The 11,440-nt window shown below is 37.9% G+C and overlaps 1 protein-coding gene across 2 annotated transcripts in view; it reads right to left on the reverse strand.

Moving 5' to 3' along the window:
* Positions 1-11,119, reverse strand: part of cyfip2 (cytoplasmic FMR1 interacting protein 2) — a 28,240-nt gene extending 17,121 nt beyond the window's left edge. For both annotated transcript variants that reach the window (XM_079631813.1, XM_079631812.1), the window contains exons 1-4: positions 10,979-11,119; positions 3,077-3,226; positions 2,883-2,972; positions 378-455 (exon numbers count right to left, since the gene is read on the reverse strand). In XM_079631813.1, coding sequence (XP_079487939.1) covers positions 378-455; positions 2,883-2,972; positions 3,077-3,193 — 285 coding nt within the window. In that variant the 5' untranslated portion in view covers positions 3,194-3,226; positions 10,979-11,119. The remainder of the gene's footprint in view (positions 1-377; positions 456-2,882; positions 2,973-3,076; positions 3,227-10,978) is intronic.
* Positions 11,120-11,440: the final 321 nt, after the last annotated feature.

Here is an 11,440-nt window from a genome sequence, read left to right on the forward strand (position 1 = left end):
TCCGTTGGTCCGTGTGGTATTAGTCCCGCCCCTCCTCCACTGTGATTAGACGGTTGGCTAAAAAGTGACAGTGATGAGCGCTGCGTTTTACCCAAAGTTGAACATTCTTCAACTCTCGGCGACCTGTAAAAAACGCTGAGCGCTCAGCGCTTGAGCGTTAGATACTCGCTCAGCGCCTCGTTACGCTCCTGGCGTTCTAAAAACGCGCCGTTCTCATTGAAAACAATTGAAAAATAAAGCCAGCAGCGTTAAAAAACGCTTTGGTGGACACACGGCCTAAAGGAGTATATGGGCTAGTAGGGCATTCCTTTTACTAGAGTACTGAGAATGCACCTCTAATGTCGTGTGTGTGTGTGTGTGTGTGTGTGTGTGTGTACCTGAGGAATGGCTCTGGAGCAGCTCCTCCAGGTGTACAGCATGACCGCATACTCATGCCCCTCCTCCAGCATTTCATTCTGAGAGGAAAAACGGTTTGAAAAAGAGGAAATAGAACAACAGCTATAGGAACCACAAACATAAACTCCTGTGAATTCATTGTAAATGTGCGGTTAAAACATTTAATGACCTCATGCTTAGTAATAATGGTGAATTCCAACAAATAAGTGCCTGATGGATTGTCGTTTCTATGCAGTATAGCTAGATATACATTTCCTGAAAGAATTCCCTGCACTTACAAGTTGTAAATCCAATTATAGACAGAGGGAGAAAAAGAAAAACCAACACGACAAAACTAGAGCTCCATTATAATCACCAGAGCACTTGTAGTCTAGACAGTTTCGTTGATTAGAGTGGTAACATGCATTCAGTGTAGAGTCCCTAGTTATGCTCCACATTCCATTAATAAATCATTTAACCTGGATTTCTGTCAATCACAAATCAGCAAGTATTACAATTAGGGCTTTGCAAAACTAAGCATGTGTAAAACTGACTAGTCAGTGGGTTGCCTAAACAACAGTCAAAGTGTACTGTACGTTTACACGACAACGTTGTATTAGAAAAATAAAAGGTTTTCCTTTGCGTTTTTGAAAAGTTGGCGATATTACTTTGTAACGAAGCACTACACAGTACGCAGCTATAGACGGAACACGTAATACGCATGCGCATGACGTCACCCGTTTTCACAAATTCCCATTTTTGTAGTTTACATGGAGACGATAACGTAATTTTTGTGTAAATAAACGGATAAAAAGTTTTTAATTCTTAGTTGAAAAAGGTGTTCGTTTCTGCTTTGCTGGCCACTGTGAGTCTGTGTTAGAAATCATGAATGGTGAGAGAACACAGTGCTTGGTACGTTTACCATCTTCAAACAAAAATTGGGTCTCCAGCCAAAGTTTAAATCGCGTCTGGCCAGCGCGCCTCCCATAATGTTTAAGCATTAGGTCAGTTCACAAAGTCTTTCGTGGCTGTTCGAACACATTCGACCACATGAGCGTTTACACTACGAAAGCAATCCGCGTTGTAAAATGCAATCCGCAAAATGCGTTTTCGACTACCTCTGGAAGTGGTCAAAAGTGGACAAGCTCAAAACGTTTTATATATACCGGTACTCCTAAATCCAAGTTTAGAGATGCCACAGCATTCATCCAGACCTACAACTATGCGCTCATTAGAGCTTTAGCAGAAGGTAGCTAAAGTAAACCGGACCTCCAGTCCTTGAGGACTTCTCTGACTAACATGAGCAACCGTTTGACAGTCCAAGCACATCCACGAGCCACTGATCTGTGTGAGGAAGAGGTGGACTAGCTGCATCAATCTCAATTCAATCCTGCATAAAGCCCAAACCCCCACACAAACAAAACAGTACAAAATAGCAATCATAAACTAGACAAGGGTGGCTTTGTGAAAAGATGTTTGTCCTGAGCTCTTCACCTCATGCCTCTGCTAAAACAGAATTGAAACTGATGGGGTTTTGCTATGGCACAAACCACCTTGCCCAGAGTTCACATGCTGACCCTTAAATAGTCATTACTGTTGCAAATCTGTTCATGCTTTTTGAGTTGTTCTGAAAAATGGATGTTGGTTTTAAAACGAGGGACCAAATTATTACATTGTGTGCACGATTTACTTAACACGAGGCCACTACTGTATATATATTTTTACCTGCATGTCATGTGCGGGGCTCCGTACAATTCATAGAAGTTTAGCATAATGAAATTCTTTTTAAGTTTTATTTAAGAACACAGAGTTGTTTTTTGTAGTAGATTGCACTATGATAATCATTAAGTGGATTCACTGAACGCCTAATTGCTCAATAAACATTTCGTATTATCAATGCTGAAAATAGTTAAAATTATAGTTAAAATAAAATAAGAGTTAAAATATTTCTGTATAAACAGTGATACATTTTTTTTTAGGATTCTTTGATGAATAGAAAGTTAAAAAACACAGGATTTATTTGAAACAAATCTTTTGTAACATTATAAATGTTAACATTAGAACAACAAAACACAACTTTATTATTGGCCAACACAAACGCTGGTTCATGATTTAAAAGTGATATTATTAAGGAATCGCTACACTCCATTTATTACTCCAAGGTAATTCACAGAACGCCATGGTATTGACAGTTTACATGTTGAAATTATTTCTTTATCACAGTATCTAAAAATATGTTAATGTCTTGGTGATTTTCTCTTGTAAGTGAACCTTTATGAAGGGAATTGCACTGCTCAGGGCTGATTTAAATATCACTGTGGCAAAGAAAAGCCTACATTAGAAACACTGAATGACCGTTTCTGCTTCTCAGTGCCCTTCTGATAAAGATTTCAGTAAGAACCATAAAGAGCAGCTTTGTTGTAATGCAACATCCTTTTGTTATTGCTGCCCTGGTCACATGACCAGCCATCCTAATGTTCTGTTTCACAAAGTGTCCTTCTACTTACCATGCTGGAGTGCACAGTGGCCTGTTCAATGTAGCGGGCAATACCAGTGACAAACGCATTTCTGTCCTCAAAGTTGGTATCAAAGTTTGCCTAGTAACAAACAAAAGGCCAGTAAAAGTTTACAGTGAAGTGTGAACTCTACATCCTACTTCAAATATTGAAATGCATTTGTGTTGATGCATAAGGGCCTGTACCTGGTACATGATGGAGGATGGTGGGGGTTCGATGCATGGCTGCTGGTCTGGGAGGGGAAGCTCCTCCAGCAGGTCCACATTGGACAACGCATCCTCCAGGGTCACGTGGGTTGTCATGGCGACACAGGTTCACTCACAAAACAGCCAAATCTGAAACAAGAATAGACCATGAGCTTCATCATCATTATCATACAGAAGGTGCTGCACTCAGCACTTCAACTCTATGTTTAAGTGTAACGCAGTCTATAAAACACTGGCATTTGAAAAGGGAAATGTCATGACTTTCAAGAAATATCTCTAGTTAAAGTTTTTCACTCGGTTTCACTAGCGGAATGTAATAAGTCTCAAAACACAGGTGCTGCTGTGGCTGCCAAGACACTATTAATTAGGGCTGCGGCAGATTTTTTCAATAAACTAAACTAATATATAATATAGGGGTAGGCGATATGACCCAAATCGTATATGCACAAAGAGTAATTTTATTTCACAATAATGATATATATTACAAAATAGGACAATTTTAACAATGTCTTTACTACCTTTCTAGGCCTTGAAAGTGGTAAAAATGTTGCAGTTTATGGAACGACATAAAGCTCTTGGATTTCATAAAAACAAATCCTAATTTGAGCTCCAAAGATGAACTAAGGTCTTACGGGTTTGGAACAACATGAGGGTGAGTAATTAATGACAGAAATTAAATTTTTGGGTGAACTAACCCTTTAACCTACCGTGTACAGGAATAAGCCAAGACAGTCATTATTGCGCTGCTTATTGCGTTTAAAAGTGTTTCAACATTTAAACCGGCAAGGCTTAAACACGCATGCAAATTATAAACTTTCGTGATAGCACAGCACTGCAATGTCACCTGAGTGTAATAACAACAGAGGTGATAATCCAAAATTTCAACAATGTAAAACCTAATGCTCAAAATAATTAATTTATTCAAGTGGGGTAAACCTAAATTAAAGTAGTTTAATCAAATTAACTTTTCAGTATTTTGAACTTTTTTTCTTTCGGGTTCACAAAACTGTCATATTTAAGTAATCTAAATTGTTTCATTGTTTTGAGTTTTACAAACTAGTTTCATTTAATTTAGATTTGAACTGAAACTGGGATTTCTATTTCCCAGCATGCTTTGCAATGGCACTTGAAAGAGAAAGTAAATGCTAAAATTAAGTGTTAGCCTATATATAATGTTTTATTTTTGTGCCAGATCAATGTTAAGTGTGAGATTTAGTAGCGTTTAATGTTTTGCTATGCTAATTTAGAAGAGTTTCAAGGTTTTTGGGGCCCATCATGGTGAAGAGAGGAGCATGAGCTTAGTTTGAGAACAGATATGTTAAATTTTCTATATTGCCATATTGATTTATCAATTGCCATGCTATGCTAATACTTTCAAAAAATTGTGTTACCAATTAACAAGTTAGCATTTACATAATCAGCTAGTTAAACCAGCCAAGTTTCCACTACAAAAAATATTTAAATTACATGATCATTTTAAAGACATTACAATATTGTATTTTATAGAAGAGTTGTGAAATGTTGCATGTTTTTTTCAGTATGTACAGGAATACAATGAACAACATTTCTAGAATGCAGTGTCAAGACAAAAATAGTAAAAAAAAAAAATGCATCTCAAGACCTCAGGAAGTGTGTATTCTCAGGAAGTGTGGTTTGGTGAAGTGATGTGTATTGCCCGTATTAGACCCGGGTTTACTTTACCGTGACCTGCAAAAAGAATGCTTTGTACTGTAGCCATAAATCGGTTTCTAGTTTTATTTTGGCCAATCTCCATTCTGGACTTGCACACAAACTGCATCGTAATTTTCCACACAAATTACATTGTGGGAAATGATTGCAAAGTCTGTAAACAAGATGTTAACACAGGCCAGAGACGGGGCACACTGAAGACGGATACAAAGAAGAGAACACAGACACACCAACACAGCAAATACTGTACCAGGCCTGTACCAGGCACAGCAAGCTCACTGTTCACAATACTTGAAATATAGGAAGAAAAATATCAATATTGAATTGGGGGAGGGGCTTATGTATCTCTGCTGGACTTCATTCAGTCCATCTGCTGTTTTTGTTTTATGCAGGTGTCATATGTAGCATAATTTCACAAATCTAAAGTCAGAGTGTCAGACCATTCTGTTTTTGCTTTAAATCTTGAAATTATACAATAAAAAATAGCTGTGTGTAGCCTCTTAGTTTGGATTGTGATTAAAATGCAGTGGTTGCCTCTAATTTCAAATGCCTACAGTACAGATATTTTGTTTAATGCCAGTTTGTCTGTTATAGAGCAAATAAACAACAGATAGCCTACATTTGCTTAAACAAACCAAAAAAAGAATTAGTTATCGGATAAAAAATATTTTTTTATTATTTTTAATAAATAATAAATACTGGTAATACTGGTTGCCAGTATCGGATTCAGCAAATTTACTAGATAGTAAAAAAAAAAACTGAATCGGCCATTAAAAATCTTGTACTTTAATTGCTCCAATGGTAGGAAAAAAACTTATTGCAGAATGTATGTAGCCTATGGGACAATCCTGGGCAAAATGGCCAGATAATGTTTATGCATACTAAACCACGTCCTGGACAGGTGACACTAGTCTAATACAGGTAAGGCACCCATCAGCCATCTGTCCAAGGAGGCTGCTTTTCAATCTTTACCTTCATCAAATCTTGACAAAGCAGCAGGGAAACATGAAGTTAGCTTGACCATTAAACATAGCACATGCAGGAAGAGAGATCCCCTGAGGTCACTGTGGTATTAAATATGGAGCCTATGTTGAACAGTACAAGGGTTCTCTTATGATGATTAACAGAAACAAACAGGAACCAAGTGTGGAACTTATGAAGCGTGAACAACATAAGAGATACAAACTGAGGACACATCATAGCAACAACACACAAAATAAAGAATGTGCAAAAAGAAACATTCAAGCAAAATGACCAAAAATAATTGTAATGTCACTCTGCAGACTTATGGCTGATTTATACTTCTGCATCGTTGTCCGTGTTGACGCGCAATTACACATGCAGAGGGAGCATGTTAAACCAGAGGGAGGGGTTCTAGCAGACCAATCACAGCGCTTGCGTCCGCGTAGAATTGACCCGCTGTTACATTTTTGGAGAGGTGCACGCCAGGGTACGATGCGGAGTTCGCCGCAGAAGTATTAATTGGGCTTAAGGCCTACAAGCGACATCAAATGCAATTTGAATTTTTTTTACTTTTCCAATGGATTTTGGGGGAATTACAGATGGCTTACTAATAGTTCTTAAGACACAATCTAGAGCCTAAGTTTATGCAACTAATCTAGTCAAGGGATGTATGGCAAGTCATATCAATAAAATGCATGTAATTGAGTCAGTATGTGGTGCGAGCTACAAGGAAGTTGGAACATCTTCCAATAAAAAGCCCATGGTTAATATGTCACTTGCCATTTTTCTTGGAGTACACATCACTAAGAAAAGCATGCTGATACGCTCTACAGCTTTTTAACAATATGAATCCATCCATTGCTTCTACAAAGGGGTGGGGTTTCCTGTCAGAATTTGTGTGTATCTCACAATGTCATGCAACTATGTACAAGAAGATTTACTTAGACAACCAAGGCAAATCTTACACAAGTATGAAGCTGCTTTTGTGCTTAATTCTGTAAAGCTTATTTCTGCCCTAAAAAATAAATAAAGTTTCGCTCCAAAACCTAGTGAGCCGATGTTACAAGAAATCAAGTAGGCCTACTTTCAAAATCGTGCTTTCATTAGGACCCCAAGCGATCCCATTATCATTAAAAAAAAAACTTTTCATGGGAACTCCCTTAGCGCCTGATAATAATTCCTACAAAATCAGTCTTCATGATGCATGCCAATTGAACTACATTATAATGACCATTAATGTCTGTTTTAGTTAGCTTAAGTACTAGCACAGCATACAGAACCAACTAGCCTGATAGCTTAGCATATACGCAACACATTTGTACGTATCCACATGTATTTGCAACCATCTTTAAATGTAACAAACATATTAATGTATAATGTATGTAAAATTATTTACACTAATGTTGTTACTAGATAAGCAGCATCCTAGTCATCATGGAACCTCATAAGTGACTCATTTGACATAAATACTCTGCTTGAGAGACTCGCCTCACAATTGAAAACATATCACACACAACTAGAGTAAAATAATCCATTTTAAAATGGTCTGAACTACTTTTTGATTATCTAATTAAAAAATAGCTTTTAATACACACCTCATGCGGGTGATTGTATCTAATTATGTAATATTCAACACACAGATATGGTCTGCACCAGAACAAAAAAAAAAAAAAAAGCGGATGTACTTTGAGCCCTGGGGGTTTCTGCAAATTTAAATCTGTTGAAAAGGATCACGTGAGGTGGCGTGAGACATGTTCAGACTGATAACAACCTCAGAGCTGAATCATTGTCATTCAAAAAGGGACTCATGGAAAAAAAACATCCATGACACCAACACGTTCCAAGAGGAAGAAGTGATCTGACGGAGAGAGAGCGAGAGAGGTAGACACTGTGCCTGTGGGAATGGATGCTGAAATACTAGAATAAACTTTCCCACAATGGCTGATTCCCATTGTACGGTGGGGTAAACAGTCCACATTCCTATACGTTATGCGAGCATGACAAAATCGGACCACCACTGACATAAATGCATGGGCCACACACCTTTTTTACTGAGGGTGTGTTCACACTTGTAGTTCGATTTTCTTGGTTCTTTTGGTCCAGACTTCTGGGCTAAATGCGCTCGTTGTATGTGCGTACATATGATAGTGTTTTTAAAAACTGAGAACTCACAATTTGGCATAAGAGCTTTTGTAAAGGAGTCTTAACACTAACAGTGCCAGGAATTCCTCTGTTGCACACAAACCGAGATCTGCTGCAAGGAGACCACGGTTCTTAAGCCATACCGAAATGTAATAGGAAACAACATGCTGCATTCACGCCATGTCGTAATTACCATAGTCTCAAGATGACAACACGTGACGTTATATTCGGAGATGTTCCTCGGACTGGGAATTATGCGTTTCTATAGGACCACTATCAATGCCTAAATGAATTTGCAGCGGTCAGGAAACCGCACAGCAGTCACGTTGTGAAAACTTCATAGGAGCTCTCAGACGATTCTCATCTTACAAGCTGCAATTAAGAGCTCTACGAGGATTTCAATGCTTGAAAGTTGAAACAAGTAATTGCGGTAATTGCAACCTCAACTCCTATGACGAGAAGAACATGGTGTGCTTGAGCATTCTGTCTTTTTTAGGTCCATCTTGTGACACCCCATCCTGTTCTTTGGTTCGTTTTAGATGTGGTTCGTGTTGTGTTCATATTTCAGTTGAACTGCACAAGAGTTTGTTTGGAAGCGGAGCGAGACCTACCAATGGAGATATTAGATTTTATTAATTCAAATGACTTTTCCAGGTATGAAAATCCAACCTTTTATAATTCTTCAAATAAAATGAAAAACAGTTTTTGGGGTGAAATAAAATAATAAATAACTTGATGTTTAGTTGTTTTATGTGTATTTTAATGCTTTTGTCTTTATTTTAAATCAATACAAGGCAATAATTATTTATAAAAGCACATTTAAAAACCAACCAAGGCTGACCAAAATGCTGTATAGAACAGAATAAAAATAATTTTAAGTCATCTTGAGGCCCCCCAGTGGGCCTCGGCACCGCAAGTTGAGAACCACTGGTCTAGCAACATAAATAAGGACTAGACATCACATAGGTCACATAAAAGCTTCCACCACTGAAAGAGGGTCACACCACTCAATGGGACATGTCATGATACTCCCGCCCTCACTGCAAGCCTTGAGCTACAATTACTAGACAGGCAGGCGGGACATGTAATTGATTTCTGACTGAAAGAAAGAATCTCCCTTATGTACAGATAGGACACACAGAGACAAACCCTCTGCATACTCTGCAGTGCCTGGTCATGATTGCATCATTCAGTAATAAATTGAAAATGAAAATGGAGAAAAAAACAAGAAAAGGCAAACGTGGTTTCTGATGTAGGCATGCATCATTTCTGTCAGTAGCTGAAATGACTCATTATGATGAGTGCTGTGACACCATGTACCGGTATTTTAACACTGAATACATTTGCAAGAAAAAAACATACGAATGGATTTTCATTAGTATTCAGGAATCTAGTGGTTCCTAGTTCCCTTCAAAAGGCACATGGGCATAATATACAATGTGTAGCTAAGTGATACATGAGGTGGTTTAATATGTCAACGCACGACAGGATTTTGCAGGATGCTGCAGTTAAAGTTGGCAATGACATGAAATGAAAATTCAACCCATCTACTTTCTAAATGCAAGCTATTGATCTTATTGTGAATGAATTAAAATATTTTTATCAAAATATCATAATTCCACCTTGCACTGAAACAACAGACTTTTCTCTGGTGAGGTGACATAGCCTAAGATTACCACAGACAAACAATTATTCTATGAATTAACTTGCAAGGATTAATTGTTCACCACAAGACTATAACATGCGCTAACAAAGTAAATGGGGTCAATTTTGATTTCACGATGACTTTAAGATTTGGACAAAATTGTATTTCTGATTTTACACAGCTCTCTCTGTAATAAATTTGACCATTCAATATAGCCTACTGGTGCTACATTCATATATCTCGTATCACTCCGCGGACTAGCGCAGCGCCCTCTTGCGATTCAATTTAGTTATTACCAGGTCAGACTGTAGTAAAAATGGCCTTGGAGGAGTTCAGTTAAAAAAAAAAAAAAAAAAAAAAACTTTGATATATGGCTAGAAGCTCTGATATCTTTAAAGAAAGCCAAAAAACAGAATCCTGTAAAAGACATATAAACAGCAGGATGAGAGAGAACGTGATCATTGTAGCTGCAGCCTACATGGAAAATATTAACTTGGATTGCTGATTAATTCATAAAGTATTATTATAATACTGCTGCAATGTTCTTGTTGCTTGGCCAATTGTAGTCTAACGTTACGTTATAATGGACTATTTTTCTCAGCGGAAGGTTAAAACTAATAACAAAATATTTTCAAATCAGATCAGTATTTAATTTTTTTCATAACTAGCATTGTACTAAGCAGGATAATGTACAATATGCTGTTCATTACCACACAATATCGTTTATTTGGCCCGAGAGGCTGTGATCCCTTTTAAATGACAGTAGCTTACAGAGATTGGTCATCATGTTCACTAAACCTTATTTTACAGCATAAAAACTCAAATTATGCGGCATTAATCATAACATGAGCAAAAAACATCCATTCAAGAAAAGGATAGACTATAATCAGTCATACAAAGCAATTCTTAATAATCAAAAGGCGACAAAATAACGGTTCGGTTGGCTATATCCTAGCAACAGCCCCCCTGTCACTGGACACCAGAAGCACGCTCGACAGCTCGCGGAAAGAATGGATGAAAACACCCTAAAATGTGCTATTGATGGAATGAAACTCCACTGACAGTTAACTAATCTAATTTTGCACTAATGTAAACAAATAAAGATAACGCGCGTTAGATCACATATGAGATGTGATAGTACGTGCGCGCACCCCCCTCACCCCACCCATATAGCGGAGAGATGCTATCACCACCTCCATCATAATAAACCTTCACCAAATTAGTGTAATACGCCCCCAAACGCGAACATAATAGCTGTTGTCCTAAAAAAACAAAACAAAACAAACAAACAGACAAGCATATTTTGCTGTGAAAATATGACTGAGCATCATGCTCGGGGAATAACGTTACACGCGCAGGTTGGTGTCATCATCTCTCTCTCGCGCTCCGTCGAGCGAACGCTCTCATCTCTGTAATTCATTAAAATAATCATATGAACCTACCTGCTAATTGCATGTCCGCTCTCAAACTAACGGGCGGTCAGTGCAAAGCGGGGAGAAACAGTGAAATAGCGTTTGCTCGGTGTAGTAGAATTGATGCTCGGGGTTCGGTCTCTATCCGCTAATCCACCCCACACAAAGAGCAGAAAATGGCTGCAAGTGCATGCTCTTAAAGAGACAGGCACCCATTTAAAGCAGCATCTCTGGTGTGAGTCATCAGTTTACATGCTCGATTTTTAGAATTCTTCAATTTATGTAGGCCTATTCATTTTCGTATGATAATGAACACAGATGGTTAAGATAAGTGCAAATTTTAGATAATTTTCTATGAGCATTGTCGCCTAAATTTGCATTTACTGCTGCACTTCCGAGTTCCGACCCACTTAGCACTCTGTCAGTGTGGTCGATTTATATTATGTCATGAACTATGATATTTTAATATGTATAGGATTATAAAAAGCCAAA

The sequence above is a fragment of the Phoxinus phoxinus genome, assembly GCF_949152265.1.
Source record: "Phoxinus phoxinus genome assembly, chromosome: 12".
In the NCBI taxonomy this organism is placed as follows: Eukaryota; Metazoa; Chordata; class Actinopteri; order Cypriniformes; family Leuciscidae; genus Phoxinus; species Phoxinus phoxinus.